The sequence below is a fragment of the Molossus molossus genome, unplaced genomic scaffold (assembly GCF_014108415.1).
Source record: "Molossus molossus isolate mMolMol1 unplaced genomic scaffold, mMolMol1.p scaffold_m16_p_7, whole genome shotgun sequence".
Lineage (NCBI taxonomy): Eukaryota > Metazoa > Chordata > Mammalia > Chiroptera > Molossidae > Molossus > Molossus molossus.
The window spans coordinates 87,119,229-87,131,231 of NW_023425401.1; the positions used below are offsets into that span (position 1 = coordinate 87,119,229).

A 12,003-nucleotide genomic window follows, 5' to 3' on the forward strand; every position below is an offset into this window, starting at 1 on the left:
TATCACCGCTCTTAAAAGGCTATCGCAGCCACTCCTAGCACCAGTTGCTGACCAGCCTGCTCACTTGCCTCCTTCTGGCTTCTAGCTGCCTTGAATGCCCGATTCTTCAAGCTCCCTGTGGGTCTGACAAAACAGGGACCATGTCTACCTTTGGCTACAGGAGAGGACTTAGCAAATATGAATCCATCGATGAGGACGAACTCCTTGCTTCCCTGTCAGCTGAAGAGCTGAAGGAGCTAGAGAGGGAGTTGGAAGACATTGAACCTGACCACAACCTTCCTGTGGGGCTAAGACAAAAGAGTCTGACGGAGAAAACCCCCACGGGGACATTCAGCAGAGAGGCACTGATGGCCTATTGGGAAAAGGAGTCCCAAAAACTCCTGGAGAAGGAGAGGCTGGGGGAGTGTGGAAAGGTAGGCTTTCGGGACTTTTCCTTGGCTGTTCCCAGCTCCCTACCCCCACCCCAAACCTGGGAACCTGTTTTCTCTACCTTTGCAGTCCTCATCACTTTTCTTTCCTTGTAACCTGCTACTGAAAAATGTTTCGGGCTGAAATAGTCATGTAACTTCTATGGCTACCCAAAGGATTGTAATATGTAAAATGATTGGCTGGGGTTCTATAAGATGGAATCTTCAAGAATAAAATTATTCATAAGTAAAGGCATAGGTTTAGATATTTTACCAAACATAAGCTTAATTTGAGTTTTAAGTTGGGGATGTGGTGTAGTATCTGTTTCTGAGATTATATATATATTGCAGTTAAGTAAATTTTCTTCTATAAAGACAAAAGTGGATACTCTTGTTGCTTTGACTATGATGGTGACTAAAAAAAATACTTTCTTTTTTTCTGACACCAAGAAGTGTGGGGTGGTAGGAAATTACATGGGACTCAGAGTCAAGGGACCTTATTTCTAGTCTCTTCTCTGTTCCTAAATTGTTGGACCTTGAACAGACAGTCACTTCTGCAGGATTCTCTTTCCCATCTATCCATGGGAGCCAGTGGTTTTATTGTGTGTGTGGGAACCAAACCCCTTTGAGATTTGGGAAAGTTATGGACCTTCTCCTTCAGAAAATGCATAAATACACAAATTTTACATAGAATTTCCGAATGCGACATGCATCCCAAACCCTCCTGAGGGGCCCAGGTTAAGCGTGCCTGTGTAGATGACCTCAAAGATCTTTTCCTACTTTACAATAGTGAGTCTGAGGCCAGGAAATGTGCTTATGTTAGAGGGAAGATCTACTGAGTTCTTGTTCTCTGACCACTAAACAGCTCCTTTAAATTTGCCAAATGAATTATTGAAAGGAGTTCAAAAGACTATGGTCTGAAAAAATAGTAACAGCAATAAGAATGTTGATATAACCAAATTCTGAATTTCTGGAAGAGCACAGGTCAGAAGCAATCATTTAAAACCTCGGTGCTCACCTGGAATAATCTAAAACCAAAATGGCCTGAAGCCAGAGGCAAGACTTCCACAGTACTAATCTCGGCACTGCTAGATGATCTTGATGATAGGATGTGTGGGCCACATTAGTAGCAAGATATGTGTGAGCTTTGTCCATGTCAATCATTGAAGGAAGGGTCACTGGGATCAGGCCAGAGTCTGCCAAGGCCACGGTGGCCACCTGCATGGAAGGGCTGGAGCGGGAGTTGATAAGGAAGGACACACACGACAGGCCAGGATTTAAGTTCTGTTCTCCACAACTATGATTTTCAGAGGTCTTTTTTTTTTTTTTCTGATGTGAGAATGTGTGTCCAAATATATAACAGAAAACATTTTAATTACAATTATTAAAGAATTTTCTTGATAAAAAGATTTAAATGGACTCAGAAGATCCAGGACAGACAGCCATTGTAGCAATAACCCAACAAAGGCATTTTAATGTCATAATGTCTTGAGATTGCTGGGGAACAAAGGGCAAAGCCTGTTGTCAGCTGTTGATGGAACACACCTGATCCTGCCAAAGATTTTGCTGCTCCCTGCCAATGGCTTATCAAGTCAATTAGAGAGGCTGCCGTGTTGATGAACTTAGATTCCTTTCTTGCTAATTCTTTTCCCACTACGCTCTCCTCTCTGACCAGCTGTCACTGTAGTCACAAGGAGTGCGGAGCAGAAGCTTGCTGATGGAGGGTAAATCCATTCCCACTACAGGAAAAAGCTCAAAGCAGCTGATGGGTGGGTGGGTGTGGGGGAGGGGTACAGCAGTGTAAGTGAGGAGCAGCACAGTACAGACCATGAGAAGGAGATGGGGGTCTTTGTTATCAAGCTACTGGTTCTATAAAAGCTTACGAAAATCATGTTGAACTTCTGTTGAATGACAGCCTCTGGCCCCCTGGGTTCACACAAAGTTATGCTACACTAAATAGCTCCAGAGGGCCTTAGAGACCAAGGCTCTAACTCCTCTAGCTTGAGTACACTCATATTATTTAATTAAATTCTTACCTTGTGCACATGAGAACTCAGAATGAGAGAGGTTAAGAAACGCATTTGAGATCAACAATTTAAAAGCAAGCTGAAAGTCAAACCAATCTCTATGGGCACAAAGACCACAATTCTCAAAATGTGGGTGCCCGGCCATCAGCCTGGTCTGGACACTTTTCAGAACTGCTAATTCTATATCCCCTCAGACCTGCTGAATGAGGGACTCTGGGATAGGGCCTGACATTCTGCGGTTTCACAAGCCCTGCATGTGACACACTACAGTTTAAGAACCACTCGAGTATACTGGAATTTCTATGAGCCACCCCACCCCCACCCCATGCAGAGGAGACTTGTCTAAAGTCAACCATCTCTTTACAGGTAGACCCAGACCCAGAACCAAAAACCTCATCAAGCCTCTTGCCTCTTCATTCATGTAATGATGCCAGGGCGGTGATCGGAGAAACAGTACACATCACTGCCTCGCCGCATCCCCAGCTCCTCACCCCCGTTCTCAAGGATCAGGATTAACCCCAGGGCAGTGGCAGACAGGAGATCTGGAATAATTCAGAAAGCAGGCAGATTGTTTTTTGCATCCTCCTATCCTCCCCCTGCCACTCTAGACAACTTTCTTCTCCTGTATGTCCTCCCCACTGGGGTGACCAACTACCTCAGATTGTCCGGGACTATACAGATTTTTAGAACCAAAAATCCTGCTTTTTAGGATGGTTTTCAACCCCAGGCAAACTGGGACAGTTGGTCACCTCATCCCCACCCAGCCGTCTGTACTTTTCTCCGTTAGCCAATGTCATTTTACACCCATTCAGTGAGCAAGTATTTCCCGAGCCCCTGCTGCATGCTGAGCATTGCACAAGGTGAACAAAACAGCAGCAAAGAACAGCATTATGGGAATGCACTGCAAGATGATTTCAGGGGGTGTCAAAGATGGCTTTCTGGAAGAAAGTACATTTTGAGGGGGAGACATCTCTTGCAGATAAAGCCGAAAGTTCTTTAAAAACCAAAGTGGATAAAATTAAGGATGACGTTAGAGACACTATACCTTGAATTTTGAGACAGACCTTTTTCCTGCAAATATGGAAACAGCTGAACACACACACACACACACACACACACACACACACACACACACACAGTGTCCCTTTCCCTCCTGATCTTGAAGAAGTGAGTAAATTAAGACTATACAAGCCATCCCAGGAGTGGCTGACCCTTTCCCCAGGCCATCACTTGGTGCCTGCCACTCCAAACAAGTGAAAACAGGAGGCTATTTTGTGATAGCAACTGGGCAAACAAACTTGGAGACAAGCACAGTGTTATCCAAAGCTCATGCCACATGCCTCAGGCAGTAGGAGCCCTCAAGACTTTGGGGACAGGGGAGGGACATGGGAAAACTGAACTCTGTCAGCAATTTTTCTTTTCCTTCCTTCCTTCCTTCCTTCCTTCCTTCCTTCCTTCCTTCCTTCCTTCCTTCCTTCCCTCCTTCCTTGCTTCCTTCCTTCCTTCCTTCCTTTCTTTTTTTATCAAAACAGGTAGCAAAAAAAAGAGAGGGGTCAGTTGGACTTCTTAGTACAGAGTCTTGTAAACAGGAAAAACAAAGGTAGAATGAAATTGTGTTTGCCTGAAAGTCTTTCATAATTGATACATGGTAAATAATTTAAGAACATCAGGCTAAGAAAACAGCTTGCTGGAAGATTTTCTACTGTTCTCTGCTGTTCCTCATTACAATTAGAGTCTGGTTTCTGTAGTCTGTGTCATTTAACCCTGCACTAGTGTGAAATTTCAAGTTGATTTGCTGAAAAGGATGACCTAAATGTTTTTCTGCACAGAGTCAAGCTTTGACCTGCTGCGGCTCGCTGGGTTTCTTTCTCCAGAGCAGGGACAGGGACACAGCAACAGCTCACAGGTGTTGTGGGGTTTCTGAGAACTTGTGCCAGGCTCTACCCCAGGGAAAGATAAATGTTAAAGAAGCAAATGACACTCCTGCTTCTGTCTAGACTGAGACAGGCCAGGGCAGATAGCACCTGGCTCCTGTCACATCTGCTATAGGAGACAAATTTTGGGAAAAGTTTTGAACATTAAGAAAAGAAACCCATTAATATTTTGTGTATTTTTGTTGCCATATGTTTGTTTCAGAAATAAGCAAGGACAAAGGGGTGAGGGGTGATTCCAGAAGAGAGGGTTGAATTTTCTAAATTGTAAGTAGGATACACATCAAGTATTTCAGAGTGGATAGTCAAGAAAATAAAAAATTTTTCAAAGGTTTTCCAGTCCTGCCCCACCAGGTGGCTCAGTGGTTGAGCATCAAGAGGTCGCCAATTCGATTCCCGGTCACGGCACATGCCCAGGCTGTGGGCCCAATCTCCAGTGGGGGGCATGCAGGAGGCGGCCAATCTATCTTCTCTTTCATTGATGTTTCTACCTCTCTCTCCCTTCCTCTTTCTCTAAAAATAAAGAAAAAAAAATTAAAAAAAAAAAAAAAAGTTTTCCAGCCCTGGCCGGTTTGGCTCAACAGTTAGAGTGTCAGCCCGAGGACCAAAGAGTTGCAGGTTCGATTCCAGTCAAGGGTATGTACCTCAGTTGCAGTTTGGTCCCCGGCCCTGGTCGGAGTTGTGCAAGAGGCAACCAATCGATGTGTCTCTCTCACATCAATGTTTCTCTCACTCTCTTTCCCTCCCACTCTATCTGAAGATAAATTGAAAAATATCCTAGGGTTAGGATGAAAGAAAAAAGGTTTTCCAAAGCTGAGGTTCCAACTTATTTGTTCAAAGTGGCAAAATGATAGTAAATTTTAATTCAATAAATTGAATTCTGGATATTTATTTGGTGGAAAACAAAAGAAATGTTTGTTAGAAAAAGCTGTTGAAAGTTATGCAATAAAATGTTGACCTTGGTAACCCAGGAAATTAACTTTACTCCTTATATATTTTTGTATTACCTTGCCATGTATTACTTTTTTTTTATTTATTGAGATATAATTAACATATAACATATATTAGTTTTATGTGTACAACATAATGATGTGATATATATATTAAAACCTCATTATAATGGACTAATTCGGGAGAGGAAGTGTCTGTTAAAGCTGAAGTCCATTATATAATTAAGTAGGTTTTCTGAATTCGTATGTTAAGAAATTGACAAATTAGTTGGCTTACCTGTTTTTACTTATGTAGACACATTTGTGTAATTAGAATTAAGTATGTATGAAAAGTTTAATTTCACAAAAAGCTTTCTATATATATTACTGTAATTTTTATTCTTTATTTTAAATTATTTTTTAAAAATACATTTTTATTAATTTTTTAGAGAGAACAAGGGTGAGGGAGAGAGAAATATCAATGAGAGAGAAACATTCATCAGCTGCCTCCTGCATGCTTCCTCCTGGGGATCAAGCCTGAAACCCCAGCATATGTCCTGACTGGACTGTGACCTCTTGGTGCATGGAACAAAGTTCAATCCACTGATCCACACCAGCCTGGCTGTAATTTTTCATTTATACTGAATAGGTCTAGTAAATGTGTACATTCACTAGTTACTGAGAGTAAACAAATGCACACAGCTGGGGTGTGGCTTATCAGTGGGATGTGGCACATCAGCCTGCTGGAAACATCAGCCATCAGGCCTAGAAACTGCTTCAGAAAGTCACGCCATGAGACAACAGAACCAACTACCCTGAAGGATGAGATGTGATCATGTGCTAATCATTTGAGGAACATTTTTTACAAGTGGTGACTAGGATTTAAGTATGTAGACTCTAGTTGTAGCTGTGTAATATGTATTTATGTTGGTGAAATTACTGTAGTGTTTTTCCCAACATATGGCCTATGCGCTAAAATTTGTTAAAAACAATGGTGAATTAATAACAAAAACAACCCATTAATTTAATTATGAGCAAATCTTGGTTAAAAGCATTTTAAGATTAACATGGTGTTAATTTTCACATATGACATATAGACCAGAAGTGGACCGGGAATTTTGTCGGTTAAATCCAAGCCCCTGAAATCGAGGTCCATAAAATTAAGGGTTTACTGTATTGCCAAACCATGTTATTTTTGTAAATTAAAAATTGTGCTTAGGAATGACAAACTTAATGATGATACCATGCGTGCTCTTTAGGTTGCAGAAGAAGACAAAGAGGAGAGTGAGGAAGAGCTTATTTTTACTGAAAGTAACAGTGAGGTTTCTGAGGAAGTGTACACCGAAGAGGAGGAAGGAGAGGAGGAGGAGGAGGAGGAGGAGGAGGAGGAGGAGGAGGAGGAGGAGGAGGGCAGCCATGAAGAAGAAAAAGCAGTTGAAGACCAGAAAGGTATTGCTGGACCTGTAAATTATGATAGTGCCAATTCTGATAACTCTAGGCCAAAGACATTTAAAAGTCAAATAGAAAACATAAATTTGACCAATGGCCACAGTGGAAGGAACACGGAGTCGCCAGCTGCCATTCACCCTTGCGGAAATCCTACGGTGATTGACGATGCCTTGGTGAAGATTAAAAACAACGACCCCGACACCACAGAGGTCAACCTGAACAACATCGAGAACATCACGTCGCCCACGCTCACCCGCTTCGCCGAGGCCCTCAAGGACAACACGGTGGTGAAGACCTTCAGCCTGGCCAACACGCACGCCGACGACAGCGCGGCCCTGGCCATCGCCGAGATGCTCCGGGTCAACCAGCACATCACCAGCGTCAACATCGAGTCCAACTTCATCACGGGCAAGGGCATCCTGGCCATCATGAGGGCGCTGCAGCGCAACACGGTGCTCACCGAGCTGCGCTTCCACAACCAGAGGCACATCATGGGCAGCCAGGTGGAGATGGAGATCGTCAAGCTGCTGAAGGAGAACACCACGCTGCTGAGGCTGGGCTACCATTTCGAGCTCCCGGGCCCCAGAATGAGCATGACCAGCCTCTTGACGCGCAACATGGATAAGCAGAGGCAGAAGCGGATGCAGGAGCAAAAACAGCAGGAAGGGTGCGATGGAGGAGCCAATCTTAGGACCGCAGTCTGGCAAAGAGGAACGCCTGGCTCTTCACCTTATGCATCTCCCAGGCAGTCTCCCTGGTCATCCCCCAAAGTCCCCAGGAAAGTCCAAACTGTGAGGAGCCGTCCTCCGTCTCCCGTGGCGCCCCCTCCGCCGCCGCCGCCCCCCCCACAGAGGCTGCCGCCCCCTCCTCCGCCTCCGCCTCCTCCGCTTCCAGACAAAAAGCTCGTCACCAGAAACATCGCCGAGGTCATCAAACAACAAGAGAATGCCCAGCGGGCATTACAAAATGGACAGAAAAAGAAAAAAGGGAAAAAGGTTAAGAAACAGCCAAACAATATCCTAAAGGAAATAAAAAATTCCCTGAGGTCAGTGCAAGAGAAGAAAACCGAAGAGAGTTCCCGACCTTCTACCCCACAGAGGTCAGCTCATGACAACCTCATGGAAGCGATTCGGGGGAGCAGCATAAGACAGCTAAGGCGGGTAAGTACCCCAACAGCAGACCCTGGGCTCAGATTGTATAATGTACCTAAGCATCTCTCAAAATACTACTATTTTAATATGCAAGAACAAGAATACAAGTTTGTAACATCAGGAGCAGGTCACTAGTGAGCAGATTTCAGTTTGAGAATTGTGCCTGGGCACCATCCTTAGGTCCTTTAAGCGTCAGGTCCACTTAAAGACACTCCAACATATAAAAATCATGATTTCCATTAAAAAAAAAAAAAAACACAGGGAGTGTAATCTGCATTCCAGAAGATTCATCACTTGTCAAAGATTCCACCACAGGGTGGCAAGTGGTTTCAAACCCAATTTGTAATATACAATTGTAATACCAGGTAGTAACAACCAACCTATACCTGAGTTCCTCTCAGAGAATACTGGAGACATACCTTAGAGATATTTTTCTCTTTATCATTTGTGTCGTTTTTATTGAAAGAAAATCCCCTGTTTTTGTAGGTGGACGTTCCGGATGCTCTGCGATAAAAACACAGTCTTTAGAAGAGGATGCAGAATTACTCAGTGGTATTAAATAAAATGAATTGTGAGATGTTTCTAAAATAACTTCTTCAACTTGAAATGTTCTCTGACTTTAAAAATAGCCTCACCTATGAATTCCAAAGAGTATTTAAGAAACAATTAGCATGTTTCTTCTGTAAATATGAAAATAATCTTTTTTAATGTCATGAGATTTGTATTGGCGGGAAGCAGTTTATTTAAAGATGCTTCGTATCTTTGGATGTGTTGGTAACTGAGCTGTTGAGATAATGAAATGTGCTATTTTTGTAATCCCAATAAATTTGGATTGAAGTTTTTTTTTTAAAAAACAAACTAATATTTTTTTGAGTTGATACATTTTTGTATGTATGTAACATTGTTAAATATTAAAAATATTACATTCTCACCCAAAAAGGGTTTGGGTCCTTAGCATTTGCTTCTTCTTTTTTTTTTTTTCCCCGTCAAGAAAAGTTGATCAGAGCTCTTTCTAAAGAAGGTCTGGAATCAGAAATTTCTTTAAAGTCTTCTTGGTAGTGAGATAAAAACTCAGGAAAAGACCCCAAAGTGGACATTAGCATCCTGGAGGCATTGATATTAGACCCAAGATGTCTGCTGACATTCCTCCATTCCCATAAGGCTGACAGGTCAATTAAATCATTTATAATTAAAATCAACTATTTCTGGAAGAAGGAAAATGGAAAGTTAGAAAGTTTCTTAGTAAACAGAAAATAGATGCTAGAGGAATGCCCGGAACATAGGCCCCCTGAATTTGAAGCTATCTGGTGGCTGATGCTAAAGACTCTCTTTTAGAGCTCTCCTTAGACAAGCCCTAGTCCAGTGGGTCCCAGCTTTTTGTGCCCTACACACATAGTGGTGGTGTCACATCCACAATATACCTCCAGGGACAAGGACACATGTATCTGTAATCATGGAGTATTACTACCCCATCCCTTCTCACTCAAGAGAGATCTGAATTCAAATAAGGGACAACCTTCTCAAAGATTACCTTTGCTCCACTCTAGGGCTCCACTCCAATTTATGAAAGCTATAAATCTCTTCTAAAGTCTCCTGTAATAACTATGATTTTCGATGTTTCCTTTATGTCCTACAGAGTAGAACGGCGGTCTTGGTAAGCTCTCTGGGCCACCCATTTAATAATTGTTTGCTTTGTATACAGAGCTTTGGTTACCTTCAATCAAAATTACCTTCAATTTTCACTAGAAAACTCTCCAATAGTTCTTGGATCTGTGTTTTTTAGTCTATTTCTCTTGTTCTGCCATTCTCTTACTCAATAAGAACAAGTGATAATTTTTCTTAAGGAGGTAGATCGGTGTCCTAACTTGGCGTGAGGAGTGACTAACATTTTCTGAACTCAGCTGTCCAGTGAACTTTTCACATTAAAAGGTGCTATCCCATTTTACAGATGAGGAAACCCAGGCTCAGAGAGGGTGAGGTGGCATGTGAAACTGGCTGTCTCTGACTGTATAGCCGGTGCTCCTCTGTGCCTCTCTGTTCAAGCCTCCCAAAGGGCCCCCATGCTTAGAACAATGGTGGGGGTTTCAGTTTCCCTTGATAGCGACTTCACTATTTTTACCACTTTTCATTGGTGTTCACAATCATGCCCATTACTGCTGTTCAAAGAAATAAAAGCTAAAATGTAGCCTTTTAAAAGGTGCGTGTATGTGTGTGTGTGTGGCATGTGTGTGAGAATTTAGAACAGAAAGCCAAGGCAGACCCTCCTTTTTCTTCTGACCCTTTTGAGTATGTGCGTGCAAGGCTGTTCTACATGGGAATGGCTTCCAATTCCATCATGATGAGGCAGAGGAGCAAATGATTGCTCATAAACTGGGTTATCCATAAAACCATGCATGCATCTCAGAACGGGGGTGTGCGACCCCCCACATCTCCACCCCCACATCCGATTGAGGGGGAAAGAGGAGCTACCAGGCTGAGGAGGCTGGCCGGGCCTCAGACCAGGAGTGATTAGGAGACACAAAAAAGATTGCCTTGTTGGAACTTTTTAGGCTCAGGAAAGAGCAGCCTGCACTTACTAGGTGCATTACAAAATGAAATAAAGATATGGACTGTCACGCTCAGTTTACAAAATGAAATATTATAAAGCCCATAACAAGACAAGTATGGTATGATCAGATACTGAGTACATTGGTCATTCAGGAAAACATTTCTAGAATGTTATTTCGGAAGACAATCCTGTAAACATGCAAGGTGTTATTCAGCACAGGATGGATTCTTAGTTCATCCCTCCTGTGAACTCATAGGGCTAGTATAAAAACTAATTCGTTCATCCTCTATAAAGAGCTTTCAACTCATTGGGAAAGAGGCTGTCCAAGACCAGATGAAGTGTTTAGGCTATGATTTATATCTGCACATTAATCTCTTAAAGAACACCTCATCCCGGTTTGAAATGGGGCCAGGATGCTGAGTCTCGCTGGCTCCGAGAGCCCTGCTGCCATAGGTAATTAATAACTCAGTGTCAGTAGGATCTTGATTTAATACCTGCCCAGTTGTAGTTGCCATGAGTGAGTGAAAGGAGGAGGCAACAACAGGCTGCCGTGCTGTACTGATGCACTGAAGACTGGAGTAAACCGATATATCCTTAAGAGGACCTCTTAACTACTTTCTTTTTTGACAAAATTAACATTGTCTTTTTCTTTGTTTTTCTGAGGTTTAGGAAGTAAAGCTTTATTTCCATCAATCATCAAATACCATGATATAAAAGACTAAGAATTGACTTAAGAATTATAAAACTCAGAAATATAGTACAACACTGATGCACTTAACAACTTTCACAAATATTTGATGTGTGCCTACCATATTCCAGATACTTTTTTCGATACTGAAAATATACAGCCAACAAAGGAGATAAAACACCTGGGCTCATGTAACTTACGTTCTAGTGGAGAGAGCTTACACCATTACTTCCTACATCGTGCATTTGTCAAGTGCCTCCTGTGTATGAAGCACTCTACTCAGTGGTGAGATCAACCAAGTTGCGTTAGAAAGTATCCTCCACTAAAAGTACTGGGAATCTTAAGCAAATCATCCCTTCCAGGGTATGTGGTAAGTACTGAATCAGAGGCAGGTATAGCATCCTGTGTGGGCACTGAGGAAGCCTCATCATCTAAAACTCGTGTCAGCAAATTTTTTCTGCAAAGAGTTAGAGAATAAATAATTTAGACATTCTGGGCCATTTGGTCTCTGTCAGCACTATTCAACTCTGCCACTGCCGGCAAAAGCAGACATACGCAATTCATAAATTAATGTGTCTGTGTCCTAATATTTATAGACACTAACATTTTAATTTTATGTACTTTTCATGTGTTGTTAATTTTATTCCTTGATTTTTTTCCCCCCTACCATTTACAAATGTAAAAACTTTTTTTAGTTTTCAGGTTGTTCAAAAACAAGTGTTGGATAAATTTGACTTGTGAGACAGTCAAATTTGTGACTAGTTTACCATAAACCCTTGATGAAAGGCAGATAAGAAGTCAAGAAAAGCTTCTTCGGGAAAGTGATTTGGATTTTTAAAGAATAGAGAAGATGCCTGGCTAAATAAAGTTGAA

The 12,003-nt window shown here is 42.2% G+C and overlaps 1 protein-coding gene across 1 annotated transcript; it reads left to right on the plus strand.

Moving 5' to 3' along the window:
- On the plus strand, positions 1 to 8,806 carry LMOD2 (leiomodin 2). The gene is made up of 3 exons (XM_036246980.1): positions 1 to 413; positions 6,554 to 7,903; positions 8,381 to 8,806. Exons 1-3 carry the CDS (start codon positions 141 to 143, stop codon positions 8,405 to 8,407), a joined length of 1,650 nt encoding a protein of 549 aa, XP_036102873.1. The 5' UTR covers positions 1 to 140; the 3' UTR covers positions 8,408 to 8,806.
- Positions 8,807 to 12,003: the final 3,197 nt, after the last annotated feature.